The sequence below is a fragment of the Hylobates moloch genome, unplaced genomic scaffold (genome assembly GCF_009828535.3).
Source record: "Hylobates moloch isolate HMO894 unplaced genomic scaffold, HMol_V3 SCAFFOLD_14, whole genome shotgun sequence".
NCBI lineage: Eukaryota > Metazoa > Chordata > Mammalia > Primates > Hylobatidae > Hylobates > Hylobates moloch.
Window position 1 is genome coordinate 1430708 of NW_026652289.1, and position 24493 is coordinate 1455200.

General features: G+C 45.7%; 1 protein-coding gene across 11 annotated transcripts in view; it reads right to left on the reverse strand.

Annotated features, from left to right (window-relative positions):
- ADARB1 (adenosine deaminase RNA specific B1) overlaps positions 1-24493 on the reverse strand; it is a 165300-nt gene that overhangs the window by 54703 nt on the left and 86104 nt on the right. For 10 of the 11 annotated variants that reach the window (XR_009209882.1, XM_032174577.2, XM_032174574.2 and 7 more), the window contains 3 exons: positions 9545-9619; positions 4595-5529; positions 771-885 (listed from right to left, as the gene is read on the reverse strand). Coding sequence is in view for 10 of the 11 variants with exons in the window: in XM_058428049.1 (XP_058284032.1) it covers positions 771-885; positions 4595-5529; positions 9545-9619 (1125 nt within the window). In the remaining variant the exon portion in view is untranslated. Of the gene's footprint in view, positions 1-770; positions 886-4594; positions 5530-9544; positions 9620-15716; positions 15737-24493 lie in introns of those variants that run through there. The other variant, XM_058428051.1, reaches the window with a different exon arrangement.

Sequence of the window (24493 nt, forward strand, 5' to 3'; positions counted from 1 at the left end):
GCTGGAGGATGTAGACAGAGAAACTGTCCCCAGCTTCCTCCCTGACCTCTAGGGCCTGCTTCCTGCATTTGGCTGTCCAGGCTGGGCTGAGCAGATGCTGGGCACAGAGACGGCCCCACACGACAGGGGTCCACTCCCTGAGTCTTGCTCCACCCAGGGAGCCAGGCACTGGCCAAGGATGTGGCTTCCTTTCCCAGGAGCTACCCACAGAGGGATGCTGCTGTGTGTTCTCACTCCCGGGATGTGGGAAGAGGATTTGGGGGTTCCTTTTGCTACCGGGAACTTCTAGACTAATTTAATAGGGTTTCTTCTATCATTCTAAATTGTGCTTTTTTTCCCCACAGATTTTCTACTCTTGCTAGAGCTTTCTCCCTCCTCAAAAGAAGTCACACGGAAACTTATCTGGCATCGTTAACATTAACCGATACAATAGATAGGCCCTACTTTCAAATAAAGCAAGAATTAGTAAGCCCCTTGCCATCTTCCAGAGCAGATTGAGGCTGAATATTCACAGGACGAAGATGATGGGAATCAAATATTAATATAGTACGCTTTCTCCAAATAAAACAAATTTAGGTTAAAAAGGTGAACATTTTGGGAAAAATGCTTGTAAGTGCAGTTCCTAAACTTGCATACGGCAGACATTTTGAAGAAAAAAAGAAGTAACCATCTCCCGTCGGTGTGGCACAGTGGTTTTTGTTGATTGAGAACATTTCACATTTGTCAGACATGAAAACAGGCAGGGTTATGTACAACACCAAGATGGTTACCTGTTGTCATGACGACTCCAGCCAGCACTTTTCTGCGAGCGTGAGGGGAGGAGAAGTTGTCGGTCAGGTCACCGAACTTACCCAGGACCAGGCGTGAGACAGCGTCAGCTAAAACCTGTGTGGGAAGCACAGATGCAGGTTAGGGGCCAGGCGCAGCTAGAAGCAGGGCTCACTCTCTGAATGCTGCACGCACTCTCCCTTATGGAGTGACACGGGCTGCTTCTCATCTGGAAAACAACACAGGTAAATCTGGCAAACAAGTATGTGTGTATGTTTCTTCCAGAACATTCCTTGGAAATAGACACCCCAGGATCCTGCCAGGCTCTGGCTGGGTCCTTCGCCACCCGCGTGGGGCCAGTGTGGAGTGTGGGCACCACACACGGGCATCCCTCCAATCCTCACCGCAGGCCAGCCCGGCCCTCAGGAGGAAACCGAGGCAAACAGGCAAAACTGCCTGCTCAGGGCCACCTGCCCACGCCTACGCCCACCTAGTATGGCCCTCCCACCCCCCTTGCCCTCTCCCACGTGCACACACAGTGTGGCTCAGTCAGCTCCAGGGCCACACACAGCTGGGAGCACAGCCCAGGATGATGTGCAAAATCACAGGCAAGAGAAAGGGGCAGCTTGGAGATGCGATCCAGTCAAAGGAGCCACAAGCTGTGCACAGCACCTCCCTCAAAGGCGCCACCGAGAGGCTTCTCAGTCATTCCAGTCTCTCCACACAAATGTGCTCTGACTCCGCTCACTCGCCCAGACGGTACGATAGAATCATGTACCAGAGAACAGCACGGGGAGGGAAAGCACTTAGACGTTTGGAACACCTGCACAGGTATATGCTCAGGTCAGACAGACACCTGTATTAAAGTGCTTCTGAGAACAGATGTATTTGTTGGATTTGGGACATGGTCTTATGGCTTATGATTTATCTTGGATATAATGAGCCCATGGCATTTTGGGAAATGATGTCTGCTGGGAGGTGGGTGTTAAGAGCCAGTTTCAACTCATGTCCCACCAATTTCACACTTGTCTGGAAAATCAAATGACCACTAGGAAAACCCAGCAACCTCAGGTTGGTCCTTAACAAAATATTTCTGAAATGAATAGAAAAGATAGTTGTCAGGATGTTTTTCTCTTATCATGGTACCAGTAAATATCAGTGAGCCCCAGAGGACAGTGTTCAAGACAAGTCACGTGGAGAATGGACAGAGGCTTTGGTGGCAGGGATCCATGCACCCGCAGGCAGCGGCATCTGCAATGCAGGGGTGACCGGACATGAGGAACTGAGGCTGTGACAGAAACACAGGATGTGGCCAGGGTGCCAGAGGGAAGGGGCGACGCATTCGAATTGGCCAGGGTGCCAGAGGGAAAGGGCGATTCATTCGATTTTACAGAGAAGAAAAGGTCATAAGAAGATCAGGGATAAGCCAGAGAAAATAAAAGTTTCCATTTCATATAAGATTAGGCGAATCTCCAAACTTTCCAAGAGAGGTGAAGAAATTTAACTTCAGAGCGAGTTCTGAGAGCCTCAAGTGGAAGGTCTGGTGCTGGGGCTGATGCTTGTTAACGCAGACATCTGAGGCACATGGCCAGGGCTCAGCCCCCCTTGAGGGGATTACGGGTCTCATTAACCTGTATGGTTAATGAAGGACTTCTCTCTTAATTTGGGGGACAGATATAAGGACCAAAAAAACATGCTCTTAAGAGTTAAACCCATGCCACACAGTCCCAGGCAGCACCATTTACCTGCAACGACATGCAGGGATGTCTGACCTATGTCCTTCAAGGATTACTGTAGAAAAAGAGTAAGGGTTTCCCACCCGTCCTGGAGTGCACATTTGGAAATTTCCTGCTGAAAGACAGTAGAGCCCAGCAACCAACCCCTAAGGACTGGTTCTGGGAGGGCCACCTGGCTCCTACAAGGAACACATGTCACATTCCTGGGCTATCCTGGGGGCTCCAAAGACCCAAGGTGGCAGGGTCCACTCTGGCAGAGACTAGAAGTGCAGCTCCATCCACTCATGCCCTAGTGGTTGTGGACATGAGGCCTAGAGCCTGGTGTTCAGCACCTACAGAGCCCAGAGGAACGTGGCATCAGGGGGCTGAGACAGACCTGCCCACCTGCACCCCTCCCCAGGCTGGAGACCAACAGATGTCCCTCAAGCCTTCCCAAGCCAGGGGCTCCGGTCGTGCTCCACACAGAAGTCACTGCAGGCACACAGCCAAGCCAGGGAGGCAGGGGTGACATCTATACTGGCGCTTCTATCTGCATCTGCCTAAGGTGCTCCCAGCCTACACACTAAAGGTTCAGACATCTGGGACCTACGGCATTTGATGTCATTTCAATGGTCTTATATGCCACTCTGTCAATATTAAGGGAAGACAAGTCACATCAGACAATATTATGAACTCAGACTTTAATATTTTAGCAAAGAGTAACCCTGAAAATAAAAAATCACATGGGATCTAGCAGCACTGATTTGTTAAAGTACAAATGGACTAATAATCCTTATAAACAATGTTGACGAGAGGTTAATAAGGGAAGCAAGTGTTTGGTTTGTTAAAAAAATCAGTGAAATACCTTGAATATATTATTTTATACTGATGTTGTATTTGATTCCTTTAGGCAAAACAAAATGCATTTCCTTCCTTTAAAACAGAACTCCTGGTCATCTCAGGAGCACAGAGGTTATTCTAATTGCAGCCAACCTCAACTGCACAGAGGTTATTTTTTGCAGCCAACAGCAAAAAAGAAACTATAAGACACTTGGATTCCTCCAGGGGAACACAAGCCACCTTCAAGTCTTGTGGTCAAGGGTAGTATACATGTTATCTTCAAAGTGAAGAAGACTCTGATACAAAGGAATCAACGAACAGAGGGTCAAAAAAATAATTTTTGCAATAGACCAGAAGAACTTTGGATTTCCAAGAAAAGAAGGAATACACAATCAGAGAGTTTTAGGATTTAGAGATGAGAACTAAAGGTGATTTTCTCCTTTACTTTTTCTCTTTCATGTGAGCCGATCTAAGCCCACCCTGGAACTTCCCCTTCCTTCATCCTGATTTCACTGGGCTGGGGAGGTCAAATGGAAGGTCAAATGGAAGAGTGGCTGTCCACCTCCACCAGCCTGGGCACGCAGGGAAGTCCTCACAGAGCCCATGTAGGAAATTCAAAGTAGAGACTCCCAGGCAACTGGCAGGCCCTAGAACAGTTTTTGGAGGCCCCTCCCTCCCTGCACTCTGATAGGTGCTCACTGCTGTGCTGGCTCATTCTCTGCTTCGATGGGCTCCTCGGCTTAGGAACAGCGAACAGCCACCAGCCAGTCATGTGGGAGCCCAGAGGCTGCCATCCTGACCCAGACTTGGGTTTTCAGCTGTTGACGGGCTGGTGTCACTTATCTTGAATGTGAGATTCTTGGATGAGACCTTTGAAGGAAAATGGTGCTGAACTGGGGGCAAGGTTTCAAAGACTGGGCTCTTCTTCCCTCTCTCCTGCTAAAGGCTTGCTGTGGGATGAGGGTCATGGGAGGGTTGCCTAACGGGAAGGGAGTTATGGATAGTGTTGTAAACACTGCTCTGGTGGACGGGGTCTCAGGTGTCCCTGCCTTGCATTGCGACAGACGCAGCACGCACTAGGATGCAGACGGCTTCTCAGTGGCCACGTGGCCATGGAAATCGAGCAGCCAGACTTACCAGTAACTCCTCCTGGTGGGGACAGGGTGATGTCAAGGTGGAAAGTCAATAGTAATCCTGAAACTAAAATGCTGTCTAGAAGCATTACCAAGAGCAATGACCCCGTGTTTTAAAGCAGCAGCATAGTTCCTCACCTGTGGTAAATGCAGCTGAAGACCCTCACTGAGAATAGGCTGGCGAGATGGCGTCTGATCCAAGTGCAAGTTAAAAATGGTGGCCAGGGCAGACTGTGCAGCCCGGGCCTTGGCAAGCTTCTTGTTTCTCCCCGAGCCTTCAAAGAACTGACCATCCACGACCACAGACATGACGAAGCTCTTGGCATGGCTCTCCCCGCTCTCGGAGAGGAAGTCATACTTGAGTCCTGGGCGCAGTTCGTTCAAGATCATCACGGGATTCTTCCCACTCGGGGGTGGGAATGGTGGTAAGACAGGGAGAGGAGGCTGGGCTAGGCTGGCAGGCACCGGGGAAGCAGACAAGCTGAGGTCCCCGCTGGAACTGAAGGAGTCATCCCCGTTGGAGCCCACATAAAATGGAGGCTCCGCCTTGTCAGGAGTTTCAAAACCATTGAAGAGCGTGTCAGGGAAGTCGGCCTGGTCAGATGTGAAGTCCGTGTTGACAGACAGTGTCCTCCCCATGGCCAGGTGGGCCTCAGAGGCATTAGGAAACTGAACAAAAGACCTCAAGGCCTTCTCAGCAGCATGGAGTTTTGCCTTTTTCTTTGTGGGACCAGAGCCCTCAAAAACCTGGCCATTCACCTCCACAGACATGACAAACAAAGGCGCGTGCACGGGTCCAGTCTGGGACAGGAGCGTGTACTGCAAACCAGGCTTGATCTCATTCAGCTGCATCAAGGCGTTCTTGGGCAGGACGGGCCCTGGTGTTCTCCTCCTTTTCTTCAGGCGGTACTTGGAGTGGCCATTGCTGCCCTCCTCCAGGGGCCGCTTTCTGCCGGGGCCACCACCACCCCCATTGGAGAGCTGAGAGCCCTCGCCAGGCCCAGGTGTGCTGCCATCCTTGGGGGACACGTTGTCCAGATTGCGGTTTTCCTTCACATCAGTGCTGCTGGAACCTGTGGTGCCCAGAAAGAGTAACTTACAATGCCTTCGTTGCAGGATCTTGTAAATGCAAAATTTATAGATTCCTTTAGCTCTCTTTGTAACTGGTTAAGTGATGTGTGCTTATAAATTTTATTCCTTGATCTATACATGAAGAGTCATACATTTAGTTAAAGAACTATCAGCCTCAACCAAACAAGTAATCTGACACTTTGCTTAGTGACTAATACCATTTCTATTTAGTGTCACCAACTGCTTTTGCTTTAAAAAGTAAAATCTTTAAATAATTTTTTTTCTTCTGAGAATATTCTGAAGTACTTAGACTTTTTCAACCTTATCAAAATGTGGGATGATAAATTAATCCAGAAAGACCTTACATTAATAAGTCTAATGAAATGATAATTTAATATCAATATATGGATAAACATATATTTATTTTAGCATTTTCCTTTCACTGTTGTTTACCCTCATGCTATCTAAGGGTTTTAAATTGCAGTGTCTCTCAGAAGAGAAAACTATTTAAAAACATGCATTCACAAGATAATTAGTTTTTCAGGTTTAAAATATTCAATCAATAAATGTAATTATTTGATTTGGTTTCTGAACCAATCTTTAGAAGCTGCTTATGTCATTGTGTAAAGTATTATGGCTTTTTAGCTGTTGTGTTTAGGAGGGTATGGCTTTATTTCTAGTATCTATTTAAAAATGAGAATATTATATATGGGGGCTGATTAAGTCTGAATCCTTAATACTGTTCCATGATAGGAAAAGTGTGTAAGAACAAGACACAAAACTGAAGCTGTAGGCAGGCTACAACTTCCTAACTTCATAAATACACTTTCTGGTGATTTTGTCTTTTTTAAAACAATTATCTGATGAATCTCCAGAATAATTTGTTTATCCTAACTTTTAAAAGTATTTCAGATTTTGAATTAATACAGATAATTTTAGAATTGTAAAATTACATGGCAAAATAAACATAATTTTTAAATGTTATTTATTTTATTTATTTATTTATTTATTTATTTATTTAATTTATTTATTTTTGAGACTGGAGTGCAGTGGTGTGATCTTGGCTCACTGCAACCTCCACCTCCCGGGTTCAAGTGATTCTCCTGCCTCAGCCTCCCGAGTAGTTGGGACTACAGGCGTGCGCCACCATGCCCAGCTAATTTTTGTATTTTTAGTAGAGACAGGGTTTCATCACGTTGGCCAGGCTGGTCTGGAACTCCTGACCTCAGATGATCCGCCTGCCTTGGCCTCCCAAAGTGCTGGGATTACAGGCGTGAGCCACCGTGCCAGGGCCTAATTTTTTATTTTAAAAAGAGGAGTATAAAGTGTTCATCAAGCTTTTTAAAAAGGAGAAGAAGAAATCATTCCTTTCCATCATGGCTAGGCAGCTGTCACATGGAGCCCAGGGGTGAGGGCTACAGTGCCCTGCAAGGTTGTAATGTGAATGAAAGTTAAAGACATCTACCACTAGATTTCAAAAATCTATATTTTTTTAAGTAACTAAAATATTGCTAAAATTGTAAACCAATTTACAAGTGCCCCATATGGTGGCTTTAGGGTCTATTTCTACTACATGTGTAAAAAGGTAGATTCTCATTATGTTAAGCAAACTGAAAAGTTGTGAAAATATTCATCAGCTTCATCCATGGGAAGGTTTAAAGGGACCAAGTCCTCGCCATTGGCTGCCAGTCTTTGAGGTTAAAGATCTCTAATTCCAGGGCTGTCATCATTCAGCCAAGATAGCAGAGCATAAACCTGGTTTAGACACAACCCATGGGAAAACTGATGCCACACTGTGGCAGAGACTAAGAGATTTAAAACTTTCGCTACAGACATCATTTCTCCAAAATAATCCTCACACACACACCACTTCTCCCAGTTGACAAAGCTGATGGAATGGACACTAAATTTTCATTTATAACATCCTCCAGCAAAAGCTTGATAGGTTACTCCTTTCGGTGCTCAAAGGGAACAAAAGGTTAAAAAAAAAGTAGAGCCAAGATGGAATTCAGAGATTAATAAACTGAGCAAGAACATGACATACTAGATTACTGCTTACATTTCGACTTTGTTGCTAAACAGTTATCAATATCAAAAATCAAATCACTATAAATGTATTTGGACATGCATTTAACCAAATATTTATAACCTCTGAAATAACCAAATACTTTCCTTTCAGAAATAAAAATAGTTACTATTGGATTGATAAATAATCTTGAGAAGAATATACTTTCTGTAACAGATTACATACATTCTAAATTCTTATTCACTTCAGGAGCACACGGAAATACTACTCTCATTGTCATTGAAAATGCTACTGTAATAAAGGAAAATACTAAAACTAGAGAAAGATGCCACTTTCACAGCTTTTCTTAAACAGATGCCTTCTCTTTCTGTATCATGCTACTACATTTCATAAATGTAAATACTGATCATGATAGGGCTTTGCATTGCTTTCAAAATGATAAAAAATACAGGACCAGAATTTCCAAGTTTTAGCACTAGAACATCAGCTTATCTTTACAGAAAAATTATTCAGGAGGGTTCTTTATCATGTCAAGTTATCACAGGATCAGTTTGGGGATAGTTCCAGAACCTACACGATCATGAAGGCTCTGTCTATGCGAGGTGACTGCAGCTGTAGGCTGTAGGCCACAGTCCTGACACAGAGGCCCTGGGGACCCCTGCACACGCTCCATCGGTGGGCTACTGCACGGGCCGAGCACAGGTCACATTTTCTCAAATGAGGAGTATGGACGTAATTTCTCTCTTAAAACTTGTCATAAAATTGGAAACAGTGAGTAGAACTGCCCAGTAAAAACATAAAGCTGGGTTTTTAAAAGATCTCAAGAGCAGGACTGATGAGGGAAAAAACCTGAAAAAACAATCACCAGCAGGTACCAGCGGAAGTGAGGTGAGCACACTGGTCTCGTGGTTCCTGGGAAGCACTGCAGGAGGTGGTCTCACCCTCACACCCCAGACAGCTGACTTCAACCAAAGCCAACACTTAGCATACAGTCCATACAGCAGAGGCCCAGCCCCCTCCACAGCACACCCACAGGGCAGCAATACCACGCAGAAATCAAAACCATGCAGAAATCAATACCATGCAGAAATGCTTCACTGGGTCACGGTTTGGGTTCTACATGGTACACAAAAGCGACTCCAAGACCCCAGATCATCAGTTGTGCATAAAGTCAAAGGGAAAGTGCTAAGTTCTAATGCCCAGTGACATGTCACTCATCATTGACAGCTGCATGTTATTCCTTGAGACAAGTAAGAAGGTAAATACGGATATTTATATTAGTTAGAGCAATGATGCCTTTGTTGTAATTTCTCTACTAAACTCTCCCAACTTCTGTGGAAGCATCTAAACCTGTTTTCTGGGACTGAAGATGAACTAGAAGAGATAAGTACCTTCACCGAAACACCAACGTACCCCAGCAGCCTTCCACCCCCGGCACCAGAGAGAACAGCACGGAAGGAGGAGGCCCGCACCAGTCCCAGCTCTCATTAGCACCTTTGTGAACTTTAGATCAACAGACATGTGTGAATCCCCTTCCTTCAAAGGGAGAACCTGCATTTTGAAGGGAAATATTTCTGTCCTATTATTGCAAAGCACTGGGTATTTAAATCAATCTCAGACGTTTATCTTCGATTTGCATGCGTGAATACTCAGAGCATTATTCTGAGAGGCACGCTGTGACAGGACTGCACACGAAACAGTGGGGCTTCATGAGATACACCCAGAAGCCCATTCCACGGGGCACGGTGATGCCCCACGACAATAACGAGGAAGGAAAAACCTAGACATACAGCTGCAGGGAACACGTCTGCAGCGAATTCTGACACCTGCTGCAGAGAACACACCACAAATTAAAAACATGCCACTGTCAGTAGAAGATGTCACGGAAAAACACAATCCCCATATTGGTCTCATGAAATACATTTGCAAAAACACCAAAATGTTAACATAAAATTAGCTGTCTGATACTACGTGATAGGCCTAGATCTTACTCATGTTTGCTTCATCTTCTATATCCATGGCAAAATACTTCTGAGGGTTTCTTGACTGGCGGAGACAGTTTCTGTCTGAAAGACAGTAAGAAAATAGCATTTAGTGTGCCTATGATAGGAGTAATATGAAGTAAGTCTGCTCTAAGGAAATAATTACAACATTATTACAAATTAAAGGAAAAAAATCATAAAATAAGAACTAGGTCTTGTTAGAGAAGTCAGATCTGCCCATCTGGTACAAAATGCTCCTCCTTGGCACATTCCAGTCCAGCAAAGGACTTCTCACGTGGATTCCAGTACAGCAAAGGACGTCTCGCGTGGATTCTCCCACATGGAGGGATGACGAGGGTGGGACCAGGTCCCAGCAAAGGAGGTTCAGGGCCGGTGCCCAGGGACCTCACACCACTCTGAGGAGGGTGGGTTTGATTCCAGGCAATGGAGGACCATGAAGAGCGCTGAACTAGGGACAAACGCACCGGCGTCTGCACTCTGGAAAGACGCCTGCTGCGGGATGGACTAAGGACACGACACGCCATGACAGATGGCGACAGACCTCAGAAGGGCGCTCACATACTTGCCATCTATCTTTACTCTGGGTAGACTTTTGGCTTCCAGCTGTAAACTAAAGCCAAAGCCACACAGCAGAACCAGCACCTACAGCTTCTCACTTAGCTATTTCTCTCTCACCTTGAATAGCTCCTCATGCAGACAAAACTAAAGTGCACATGACTGCTAGAATTCAATCTGATTTCTTACCTACATATAAGTATTATTTTATTGGCAGGAGAAACCACAGGAAATCCTCAAAGAACAGGTATTACAATTTCTAGTTACAACAAATTTAAGAGTTTCCTCTTCTTAAATATTTTAGATATACTTTGTCAGACTGTATTAATACATGTTCTATAATAAAAAATATCATCAAATTGCAATTGAGGAAAAAGAAGAGTCACAAATTTTATAATCACACGTTACTTTGTATACAAATAAAACTTATAAATCACTAAAAGGCAAATTCATTGCTCTTAGAAAATGGTGACTAAAATGTACTAAAACACGCATATATCTTATATATCTATATCAAATATATCTAAAAATATATATTTATATATATAGTTTTTCATGAAATCATTTGTTAATAACTTTCAATCTCACTATATTTCAGGCAAATGTGTTGCTAAAAGTTAAATGAGTTTCTCTTTAGAATCCTTTATTCAAGAAAGTTTTCCAAATAGTTTTAAAAGCATTATTATTTTATAGTCATTAACTATTTCAATATATATTTTCTGAGAATCTATTATGTGCAAAGCACTTGTGCTAGATACAAGAACCTAAATCAGATTCTGAGAAACTTAAATGTAAATATGGCCTGAATAGCTGAGTATATTAAGGAATTATGATAAATTATTTTAGGTGTAGAAATGGTAGTTCTCTTTTAGTGACATATACTGAAGTATTTACAAATGAAAGGACAATATCTAGGATTTACTTCAAAATAATTCAGTGTGGTGAGAAAAACATAGATGAGGTATAGACAAAACCAACCAATGGGTCCTGGTTGATAATTACTGATGCGGCTGATGGGCATGCAGAGTTCTTGATACAATTGTATATTTGTATATGTTTTAATATTTCCATTATGGAAGGACTGATAAAAAGTAATTGGGTTAAGGTCTAGAATGGGAGGTGAGACGTAGGCACAGAGGGCAAGACCCCTGCAGGCAGGGCAGATGCCCTCAGTAGGCTGTGGGTGCTCCCAGGAGCCTCCTGGCTGGAGGGATCAGGCCAAAAAATGAGGACATGCTCATTGAACTGAGCTTCAGACAAGAGGTCTGGCTGAGCATATCATGGAGACGGGAAAACAGGTGGCTTGTGTGAGGGCACTGAGGCTATGCAGGCAAAGTGATGGCAAGGTGCTTCTCAGCCCAAACTATAAACTAAAGGAACAACGAATAAGCCTGTCCAAATAGCTCTGTTCTTATTGGCTGAAACTGGTTTCAAATAGGCAAAGGAACTTCCTCAGTGGGAAGACAGAGTTCTTCTCCTTTTTCTTCCCATTAAATACAACTAAAAATCCTGGATATTATACATAAAACACACATAAAAAGACTGAGAGATGTGGAGAAAGCTGACAACCCAGGGGGGCCTCAGGACCTGAGAAGCGACCCTGCATTTTCCTTTTGCGTCATTTTCTCAACATAGAGCCGAAGAAGCCAGAACCCAGAAACATTAGCAGGCACTGGCAAAAACAACACACACAAAAAGCTGCAACAAAAGCTGCTCTCTCTGGCCAAAGGATCAGGAAAGAGGTAGCCCAGCAAGACAGAAAACTTCTTAGACAAGAATTGCTTTATTCCAGCCAAACACCACAGAAAAAACCTCAACCACGCCCCACCCGTGCCAGGCTGTAAGGACAACCCCAGAGTCCCCTTGTTGGGTGGTGTCAGACAATGCTGAGTGACAAGCCACAATTTTCATTCCCACCAGGCTCTAACAACCCCTTCCCTTCCCACACCACAATGCAGAGTCATGGGAGACTATGCGGGGAACCTGGGCTCTCTTCCCACCTGGTGGAAACAATGCTAGCCGGTGCTGTCAGTGCAAGGTCCAGATGGAGCAGTGATGAGGCCTCTCACCACAGAGAGCTATCCGGGAGCCCCAGGGGGGAACTTGGACTTATGCCCCATCCAGCAGTAATGAGACAGCATCCCCGCTTCCTCTGACACCGTGGTGTATGAGAAAGTCAGCTGAAACAGGTTTCAGTAAGATTTAGTCTCATAATATCATATAATCAGGTTCCAATAAAAAATCACTTGTCACATCGAGAAACAGAAGATATCAAACTAAATGAAAAAAGAATCAACAGATACCAACAGGGACTTGACACAGATGTTAGAATTCTCTTAGAAAGACTTTAATGTAGCCACCATAAAAAAATAAAGTGGGAGCAATCAGTCTAGCTGATCTCAGCATTTACTACAAAGCTACAGTCATCAGTACAGTACACTGTTGGCAAGGGGCAGACAAGTAGATCACAAGACGATAGCACAGAGAACCCCGAACAGACCACACAAGTATGTCCAACTGATTTTGGACAAAGGTGCAAAAGCAATTTCGTGAAGGAGGCACAGCCTTATTGGGGCAACTAGAGATCCAAAAAAATGAACCTTAATCAGGTCTCCTACCTTATTCAAAACTCAACTCAAAATAGATTATGGGCTTACATGCAAAACATAAAACTATAAAACTTTTAGAAAGTCATAGGAGAAAATCCTCAGGATCTAGGGCTAGGCAAAGAGTTTTTAGACTTCACACCAAAAGCACAATCCACAAAAGAAACAACTGATAAACTAGAAGTTAAAAACTTTTTCTCTGCTAACGTCCCTGTTAAAAAGATGAAAAAACAAGCTACAGACTGGGAGAAAATATTTGAAAAATATATATCCAACAAATAGAATATATAAGAAATTCTCAAAGCTCAAGAGTAAAACAAACAAATAGTCTAATTAGAAAATGGGCAAAAGACATGAAGAGGATCTAGGGATGGAAAATAAACTCATGAAAAGACGCTCAGGATCATGAGTCACTAGGGAAATGCAGCTGAGAACTACAGTGAGATAACTCTGCTGCACGCCTCCGAGAAGAACTATTAAACATAGTGTTGCTTTAAAAATAGTGACAGCCCCAAGTGAAAATGAGGCTGTGGAGAAAAGGGATCTCTCATAGACTGCTGGCAGAAATGTAAAATGGGATAGCTACTCTAGAAAGCAGTTTGGCAGTTTCTTAAAAATAAAACATGCAACTACCACATGACTCAGCAATTGTACTCCTGGGCATTTATCCCAGAGAAATAAAGGCTTCTGTTCATATAAGTACTATTTCTTACAACTACATGTGAATCTATATTATCTCAAAATAAAAAATTTTATTTTTTTTTTATTCTTGAGAGTCTCGCTCACCCAGGCTGGAGTGCAGTGGTGCTATCTCGGCTCACTGCAACCTCTACCTCCCAGGTTCAAGCTGCCTGCCTCAGCCTCCCAAGTAGCTGGGATTACAGGGACGTGCCACCATGCCTGGCTAATTTTTGTATTTTTAGTAGAGATGGGGTTTCACCATGTTGGCCAGGCTGGTCTCGAACTCCTGACCTCAGGTGATTTGCCCACCTTGACCTCCAAAGTGCTGGGATTACAGGTGTGAGCCACTGCACCCAGCCTTCAAAATAAAAAGTTTATTAATAATAGGCAGAAGACACACAAAAGGCTTATTTAATTCTTATACATAATTAATCAATAATTGGTTTGCTTGAGAAGGCTGACTTCTCTCAGATTTCTGGGACCAGGAAAAACAAACTTTACAACAACAATAAAAGTGCTGAGGCATAGGAGTGAGCCCAGCTCCTGTAGTTCACCTAATTCATACAGTCCACCTTGTTTTCCTGCCCTTACATATTAAAATTCTTTTAAAAGGACATGCAAAATGTCTCACAGTAGAAAATAGTCATGCTGAGTGTGGTGGCAGGTGAGTACCTGCAGGTACCGCCCACATTAAGAATGGGAGCTACAAATCTCTTGCAGAGCAGAAGCCAACGTTTTCAGCTTTGACGAATGCCAACTCTTGTACCAAAGGTTATAAAACAAAGCAAAATAGCACATGCAAGCACTTTAGCACATTTCACAGAGCTATTTTTTCTTCCCTTTTTAAAAGAACCTCTTATGACCTGAACTACAAACAAATAAGAATTGAAACCCTATCAAATATCCCCTATGGAACAAAATTCCAAGAATGGTCAATTTAAAAAAAGCCTTATTTGATAGCAATATTCAAAACAACCTCTTCATCTCTCAGAATGCCTCCTAATGCAGTAAGAAGTAAGAGAGAGCTGGGAGATGGTGAGTGTGGAAGAACATTGAACTTGACTGCAGAAGACCTGAGACTTCAGTTTCATTTGGTTCCAGGTACAAATCCAACTTTTTTTTTTAATGGAACTAGACAAGCTGATTCTAATGTTTACATGAAAAGGATAAACAGACTCAAATGCTCAGGAAAACTCTGAACCAAAGGAGCAGGTGGCTTAGTCTTTCCTATTAGAAATAAAGAGCCTCAGTGCCTAAAGCAACACAGCGTGGCTCACGGACAAAGAGGGTCAATGTGATGGAAGAAAAACCCAGAATCAGACACAACACATCCAGACACAGAATATTTGGTAAAGGTGGCATTTTAAATCAGGAACATATGAACACACTTTTTAGTTTTAATAAACAGGACCAGACACTGGGTGCCAACATGGAAGAAGATCAAGCTGGATCAAACAAGGCCGTTCTCTCACTGTGTCCTGATCATTTCTTTATGAGCTCACTTTTGATTTCAGCTAACATGATCAAATTGACAATGTTATATGTTTTATACTGGGGGTAGGTAAATGATTGTTATATTATTCTTTATACCTTTTTATAGATACTTACATTGCAACCACAAGTATAAACAATATATATAAATATAATGCTCTTATCAACTTTGAACAATGAGCATACCTACCCTTTTTCTCCCCTTCCCTTAATGAAAAAACATATCCTGGAATAAAATATTAAAAACATGAATTATTTACATTAAAGATGCATCAGAACTTGAATAGTTTCTATTGTGCTGGTAAAAAATGCCATCTTTAGGAGTCCACTAAAAGTTTATAGATTAAAAACTGTTTAAGACAACTGGTGAACTTGATTAAAATTACTAACATATATTACTGGATTAAATCCATTTTCCCCTCAAAAATGGATAGCTTTGAGAAAACGTTTACACATTCTTTATGACTGCTATGGGTTCCATATTTAATCGCTTTGAACTGCAAACTAAAAAAAAGAGAAACGTTATTAAAGTGGAGATTATTCGTGTTGATTCTTTACTACACATCAAGCAGCATTCCAAAGCTAGATTAACTTTGTAGCAAACAAACTGAATGATGATTTGCTTATTTAACAGAAGCAACTGAAGTATAAACCTCTTACATCATTTGAACAAAAACAATCTGAAACTCAACAAGCGAATCATGCATGTTTAGAGATCTACTTCACCTCATAATTTATATTTTCCTTTCAGTATTATCTAAACCAAACAATATCACTAAAGTGTTCCAAAATATTCAATTGATAATATTTTCAGTGAAATATTTTACCTTCTAGGAAACCCTCCCTGCAATCTGCGAAGTGAATCTTTATAGATCTCGTACACAGAGCAAGCAAGATTTGTGCCTGATTTTCAGCAAACGCATTTCTTCTAGTGCAAAAGGAGATAATTAAAATAAGAATAATAATGTACAATATTCATCATATTAAGTGGGAAATATTGATGAGAATAGGAATCTACTGAAACAGAAGAGGAAATTCTAGCAAGGACCAATGACAGAAAGAAACATGCAGAGGTGTCAGTTAGGGCACCTTGCACAGGGCACTAACACCTCAGTTGTCCAGTCAGCAACTTCATCAGACTGTGGCTCTAGTTCTTCCCTCATTAAAAGGGATGCATCATGGGAGAACCACATGCCAACAGCACAGACAGTAGTAGACTGGCCCAGCAAGGCAGCTCTAGGGTGGCTGGGCGGGGGTGGGCCTGGTGAGGCCTGGGCACTCCAGGGGGCCTCAAGTAAGGTGTTTTCAGCTTTGACAAATGCCAACTCCTTGTTCACCTGGCCACCCTGGGGAGCAGGTGTACCAATGCACATGTGTAAATCTTGTCACCTCGCTGCACCCATCTGTCCCTGCACTGCACGCAGCAGGCGCTCAGGCCAGACACCTGGAGACTACCTGGTTCTTTCTCCCCTCTCACTCCACACCCCATGTCACCAGCTCTTCTCCCAAAGTTGGGCTAAACACATCAGCCTGTCTGCCTCTGCGCTGCTGTTACCACTCAGCTTGTGCAGGAGCCTCTCTGCCTTCTCTTGACCCTGAGAGCCCCCTCTCCTCGCAGCGGCCAGGGCTATGTCCTTATAAATAAAAAACGTGCTCTAACACATGCCCATGTGCTCATGGCCACTGGGAACATCGTCAGCCCTTCACCATGCCCACCAGAGCCTCTCCAACTTCCTGGGGTGCTTCCCTGTTCCCTCCTTGCCATGTCCTCGCGCAAGGCTTCATCAGACCCCACCTCTTACTGCTCAAGTCCCAGCTCACACAGCACCAACCCACCCCAGCGCTCCCCTCCCTCTCCCTCCACGCACAGTGCAGTCCACAATTTGTCTCCCTGTTTGTGGCCTGCCTCTCCCAGCGGGATGCAAGGCCCACATGGCTGGGGCAGGCTCGGTCTCCTCCACTCCTCCACCCCTCCACCCCGGGCGCCATGCCTGCCCCCACAGGCATGCTGTACACTGAGTTCCTCCACCCCCAGCTTTTCCTTGGCAGCCCCAGTACTTGTGCCAACACAGGGGCACACTTGGGCCTTTCGTGGCCTACTTCAGGCCCCGTGGACACATGCAACAGCTGTCCTCCCCTGTCCAGCGTCTTCACTTGGCTGCTACAGTTGTTTCCTAAAAATAAACCAAACAATCCTGAGTGCCGTAACATCCCTGAGATGCCTACACATCCTGGATGGTGCCTGTGGCAGTGGCTCTGCAGCTTTCTGCTCTTTAAAATAGGGCCATGTGTTGGTCTTCACCAGAAGGAAAAAGCATGAACTTCTATCATTTATTATTAATCTGTAATTTTTATTGAAAGGTGTCAACTGGATGGCAAGTGTTCAAACGTACACTAGTCGTCACCAGTTAAGGGATCAGCAAAAAAAGCACACAGCCCAAGTTGACTGTGCCGAGCGAACTCAGCTATGGCAACATGGGACACACAGCTACGCTGAGTCTACAGGAGCAGGGCCAATGGCCCAAAACCAAACACAGCAAGCATGGGGACAAGCGTGGCAGAGCACAGAGGGCCAGATGTACCTCATTTCCCTTCAGTCACCCCACTCACTGCTGCCTGGTACTCAGCATCACCCTGAGCAGGCCCAGGGAGCACACTGTCCACACCCCATAGGGCTCAGCAGCTCCCAGGAGGTCGCATGTGTGCTACCATTGTGTTGAAACTGCACAAGGCTCACTGCTATGGATGGAGCTGTGGGCGCCACTGGCCTTGAGGGCCCAGAGTCAGCACCCCTGGTGCAGGGCAGGGGTGGGGGAGGGGGATTCCCGGCTCCTTGTGCAAAGCCGGTTGCCCCTCCACGCTCACTCCCCCGCTGGCCTGACCACCCTGCTTTTCCCACCAGGCCCTGAGCTCTGCTAGGACAGACTCGAGCCTCATCCTCAGTGTCCACAGCTCTCAGCCGGGTGCTTCCTGTGAGGAAGATCATGGATGCTTCCAATTGTGATGTCCTCAACTAACTAATCACAGCCAGGGAATGTTACCTGTGCCCTGTTGCCTTTTGGGACCATGTGGGCTGTATCTACTTTCTCTAAAACACATCTAAACTTGATTGCATACGAACTGACCTCTAAGTCCTTAAATCAGAAACATTTGTAAATGAAAGGGCTTTAAATGGGTTACTATTGATGTGAAAGGGATCTACTTAGCACAATCCTCACTAACAACTGTTTTCCCAGGCAGCGATTATTGTCCTCTTCTAAGGAATAGAAACACCTCACGGGTCACTCTGGATGGGAAGCCTCTGACCAGCCTGCGGTCTGCAAAACGACAGTTGGCCGAGTGGGCAAGGGAGCACTGGGCGAGAGTCCGGAACTGAGCCTGTTTCAGGCCCTCAAGCTCTCCGACCTGGGTCTGAAGTGTCTGGTGCTGTGAGTTAAGATTCACATCTGGGTCTGAAGTGTCTGGTGCTGTGAGCTGAGACTCTCTCACATCTTCCTGGTTGTGGTTCTATAGGCGGAGCAAGCCCTGGTGATTCAGTGCCAGCACAGCACCTGCATGAAGGAGTGCTCATGGGCATCAGCTACTGTCCCTAAAGCAAGGGGTGGGGCTTTCGTGGACAGACCTGCATGCCCCTGCTTCCCCATGTCCCTAGTCAGGTGTGGCTCTTTTTGGTAAATCAGAACCCAGTGTCACAGGATCCTCAGGGTATCATTTTTCTGGCCAGAAACCTGTCACTGGTGGCGTCTTTACCCGAGTTTTGCTTGGGCCTGCTGGGCTCATTCTGCCCACACAGCCTGGCAGGCTGCGCTCGGCTCACACTTCCAGCCTGGATCCCATGCCTGCCAAGGGTGAGCCAGGCGTGGAGCGGCAAGGGGTGTGTGAGTGAGTGGGCGTGGGGTCCAGCCATTGTGTACAGCCAGGCAGGCGGGGCGGGCAGACCCAGGCACTGGCATGGATACTGGTTCCCTGCAAGGCTGCAGCTGAACCAGGCATACCATGAACAGCTTCCATGGCTGAAACCAGGGAATACGGTAGTGCCCAGAAGCTTGGAAACACCAGGAACCGCAGGGACCTAAAGGGGGCATCACCGCCCTGGCTCAGGGAGCTCCTAGGTCTGGGCTCCCTGAAGGGCTGCAGCTCTTCTCTCCTTCTCTCCTCCTCTCCTCATTGCCTGCAACGTGGCAAGCAATGGGTGTGTTTCAGCCCTGTTTGTGTCATAGCTCCTTCAGACCTGCCATTCAGCAGGTCCTGAGTTCTTCTCCCGTGTCCAGGAAGAATGAGGTGCGTGGACAAGTGGAAGGTGAGCAATGCGAAGAGGTGCTTCACTGAGTGACAGAACAGCTCAGAGAGACCCACAGTGGGCAGCTATTCTCCATAAGCAGGTCGTCCTGTCTTCTGCCCGAGTCTGGCTGAGCCGGGGGGTTTTTATGGGCTTCGGAGGAAAGTGTGTCCTGATTGGTGCATGGGCAGTCATGGGTGAGCCCTGAAAAAGCACCATAAGTTCTCACTCCGGTCTGCGGAACTGACAGCCTGGCCCCCAGGCCTCAAGCCCTCTGTAAGCTGAAGGTGGAGTTTCACCAGGGACCCTCCCCTTTCCTCCCAGAGCTTGTCTGCCTCCTGCCACCACTATCCTGTAGTCCACAGTGCGCACAGCACCCAGGGTGTTCCTGCCGAGGGGTGGCTGCAAGGCCTGCGCTGTGCTTCCCTCGGCCCCGCACTGGCCTCCCTCTCATGCTCGTCAGCACCCAAAGTCTGGGGGTGCCGAGGCAGCAGAGTGCTGGCATGTCAGCACTGCCCTGAGCAAACACACACCCAGCCAGGTTGTGACAGTGCCCCAGCTCGGCCACAACTTTGCTCTGAAACTGGAGCGGGTGCTGGGAGTGGGGAGAGACCAGGCAGTGGGAGCAGGCACTTCTCAGCCTGTCGGGGCAGGGGGGCTTCCTGGGCCCCGGCGAGTGCAGGGATGCCTGGATCCACAGCTGCTAATGGACAGCTGCAGCTGTACCCAGGATGGCGGGGCTCCTGCCCCTCCAACTTGGAAGGGGGTGGGGCTTCCACCTGTTCCCGGCTCCCACCAGCTCTGGGGAGCACGGCCCTAGCCTCCCCTGCTGCAGCTGACACCATGGCAGCAGCAACTCTAGACGGGCTGCAGCTGCCATCACCAGCCTCATCCACACTGCAAAAACTGATATTGACTAAAACACTAGATAGTGCTGACTACAGCAAGCAAATGCAGGCCAATTAATCCTGCCAAGTTATTTGCAGTATAAATCCTATAAAGCAGATCTTTAAAACCCTGGCTATTTATACTCTTGGGAGAATTACAGTAATTCTTACAGAAATATATTTTCAGTCATGTTTTAACTTGTTTTCTGTTAACCTTCTAGGTGCACACCTTCTGTATAAGTTGATTACTTAACAACACAATGACCCTAACAGAAAATGGGATAATAACATAGAGTTCAACTTGTGGAAATGAATAAAAAAGGAGTAAAACCCAATTTCAGTATACGCTCTGTAAGGAGGACACTCACCATAATGAAATGATTAGAAGGCAAATAAAATTCTACCTTGTTTACAATAAAACTCCATAACGTTATGAGTGGAAGTCATATCCAGGAAGATTTTTAGTAAGAATTCCAGACACATAAAATCTAGAACATGCTGCTTATATTTAATTAATTAACAATATTTAGCACTGAGATAACTAAACAGAAGTAAGCAACTGGAAGTATTTTAAAAAACACAATCATCATGGCAAAGCAGTGCTGGGGCAACTCTAAGGGAACAAAGCTGAATCAGAGAGCATGGTGAGCGTTACAAATGTGCATGGAACATGTGAACACACATACGTCACAAGACAGTAAGCAAGAAGAAGGCTGGACGCCACTCCTTTTAATGGGAGTTAAAACAACCCAACAGAAAGAGATTATGCGAACGTCTGTAAGCCCTCCCACTGCAGCGGCTCCCGGCAGGGATCTCCGACCTCCTTCGGTCCAGCTCTACGAGGATCTGTGAAAATGATGGAGGTTAATTTCTTCAGTTACCTGCACCCTGAGTCCACTGGATAAAGACCATGTGTTTTCCTTCCATCTAAGGGACCTGGAGCATGTGCCTTGACAGAAGGCAGCCCCTACCCGATGGGCCTGAATGGAGGCAGACATGGTGACCTCCCTGAAAGAGAACCAGGTTTCTGTGGTCAACCTTCCAGCAGCCTACTATGATCGATAATTGTCTTCAGACAAACACTCAATTAAAAAATGTGAGCAAAATTCATAAAAGAATAAATGCAAACAGGCTTTAATACGTTGACTTTTGAAAGTTTCCTTTCATTCAGTAGAAAGCAAAGATAGTTGTCAAAGTGACAGACAGAGCATGGAAGTGACAGGTTGGCTCAGGAACAGGGAAAAGGGTCATTTTCTATGGTGAGCAGCACCCATCTGGCCTCTTGGAAGCCAACACAACCAGGCCTCCCATGGGGAGCAGCCCCCTTGGCCTGACATACCTTGTTCACACTGCTGTCCAGAGGATAAAACAATCCCAAAAGTCAGAAGCGGCTGGCAATGGGGGAGGACTATGGCGGTTAAGAGGTGCAAAGGGGCCTATTCGCCTCCCACTGGACACCAGGAATGAAGCTGGAGGGATGCGGCCACCCCTCTTGTATGCTCACATCATCCTCCAAGGCAGAAGTGAGGCATTACTGAGCTCCTGGTCATAATAACACAAAAATATAAAGCCTTAAACACTTCTAAATCTAATTCTAGTACTATGAATTGGAAGAAAATTATTACGGCTTTGCTCCCATTCAAAGATTTAGCTTCAAGGATGATGATATAGCTTGGCTGTGCCCCCACCCAAATCTCATCTTGAATTGTAGCTCCCATAATTCCCACGTCATGGGAGGGACCCAGTGGGAGATAATTGAATCCCGGGTGCAGTTTGCCCCATACTGTTCTCGTGCTAGTGAAGAAGTCTCATGAGATCTGACTTTTTAAAAGGAGTTTCCCTTTCGCTTGGTTCTCATTTCTCTCTTTGCTGGCTGCCATGTAAGACGTCCCTTTGTTGCTCCTTCATCTTCCATCATGATTGTGAGGCCTCTGCAGTCATGTGGAACTGTGAGTCAATTAAACCTCTTACTTTATAAATTACTCAGTCTTTACTAGCAGTGCGAAAACAGACTAATGCAGATGATCACCTTTGCTTTTTCGTAAAGTTTATTTTGTATCTATGATTCCTAATTCTTACAAGGAACATGTACTGCTTCCACAAGAAAAAAAAATAAATTTTATTCTAAGCCTCCCTTCCACATACACGAATATGCCTTACTCTATACAGAATTTCACATGCAGTCTGGAAGGGGAGCAGACCCACGGGAGACTGAGCCACACTCCAACCCACCACAAGCTGTCTCTGCAGTCTTATCTGCAACCACCATCAACCAAAAGAACGGCACACTTTTCCACGATATTACACAAAATATTGTATGCCCTGTACATTCTAGCATACTGTCAGGTCTCAGACAGCCTGTGCAACTGGCCCAAATACAGGCAGAATAAACAGCTGCTAAGCAGAGGGACACCCGCGGGGTGTGGGGATGTGAGGAAGGTAGGACAGCTTACGGTGCTTTGGTGGAGGAAGTGGAGGAAACACATATGGGACCTGTGAGCCTTGAGCATGAGGCTGCTGCACAGTGGCCTCGGGGAGGTCTCTCCCCAAATCCCCAAGAGCCACAAAATGATGTCACTGGTACAGGACCAAAGATCCCTAAACTCTCTGACACAATTTTGCAAATCTAAGGCATTTATTCCATCCTATTATCACTACTACACATACTATATATTTTACACCTAACAAATTATGTGTTTTATAAGGCCTAGAGCAAAACTTCCAGATGGTCCCGTTTGCTTCCACATTCTGCCTCACTGTGTTCTACACTGACACCCTCTTCAGATGGGACTCTGGAGGCAATGGTCAGAAAGAACCCCCAAAGGATGAAGCCAGTGGCTGAGAGAACAATGGACAGGGGAGTACCCCCACCACCCCAACCCGAGAAGAATCAGGGTCTGGAGAATGAGGATGCTCCTTGCTGTGCAGGGTGCAGGAAGTTGACCAGGCTGGGCCCTTTCGCCTCCTCTCCTGCATGATTGTATTTTATCACAGCTACCCTGTCCCTGTGTGGCTCCCAGGCTGCCGGCCCACGAAGAGCCACAGCCAGACCAATGAAGCAACAATCAGGGATCACCCCGAGGTCTGGACACCAGCTGGAAGGAGGTGATGGGCAAGGACACAGGCTTGCCTCCCGTGGGGGTGCTGTGCAATGTGTGGTGTGTGCCACTGCATCTGGGCCAACTCACACAGCTTCCTGCGTGCTTCTCTGCATTCTTTCTTGCCTTTCTATTGCTGGACTAGAAGCAACTGCCAGGGCGTCTTCTGTTAGAGAACAGAGCTTAAGGATGGAAGAAGCCTAGGTCCCTGAGTGACTTCGAGGGCCAGCTGTGCCACAGAGCATCACCCTTGCTTCTGATGTGGTCACAGGCCCTGGCCCTTCTTGTCCCTGTCCCTCGTTACCCCCACCCTATGCACATATGTCCACACGTGTTCACACATACAGAGCCACAATGGTCCACGCGCTCGTTTCCCGCCTCAGTCCAGCATGCCTGAGCAACGGCAAGCTTAGAAAGCTACATGAACTGCTGAAGGAGACATCCAGCAACAAAATCACAGGTCAGAGTCGGTGCGTGAGAGCACAGACCTTCATAGGGCCCCGCCTTCGTGAAGGTGCTCTGTCCTTCACAGCGCACACGCAGCAGCAATGCACTTGAAAGACTGTCCACTTTGCTCTACTTGACACAACCTAAGTAAGTTCCTGCTTATTTGAAAGTTGTGGTTAATTTTCTGGAATCAAAGGGAAAAAAAAGACAGCGATGTAAACTTTATTTTCAATATTAACACTTATAATTGCACTAAGAAGTGGCACTGTTCAATTTGCTTTGGATCCAATTTCCACAGTATTTCAAGTGCAATTTCACAAATCTACTTCTATATGCTTACTTTAGAATTTCAATTGTTAACCTAGAGTGTATGCGCCTATGCTTGAAATGCACCCTGTAGCTGAGAGGAGCTCCTGCCCAGGCAGCAGAGTCTTGTGCTGCAAGGCCCATCAGCACAGATGCAGTGAAAGGTACACACACAGCCATTACAACAGGTTCTAGGAGATTTGGGCCTTCTATCCATAACGCTGCTGTCCACTGGGGGTTCAACTTTCCTTACTTGGGCCCCTCTCCTGGCAGACACTGCTAGAGAATGGTGTCTTCCATTCTCACCAGATACTGGAGAATATCCCTCCCCACTACTACACATATAGTGCAGCAGTGACAAATCACATAAATCCACCCTCTTCACGCACCTAGTGGGATTTCAGGTGGCCCATTCCAGAACAAACCTCAAGCCTGAAAGCTGTGGCTGCCCCCTGCCACTGCCATCCCATTACCCCCACCTTCCCTAAGCATGTCCAAACCCCTGGTGCCAGCATGCAGAAGGGTGTAATGAGTACTTGTTGGATGAACGGAACAATGGATTGATGGAGGAGTAGGTGGGGGGGGGG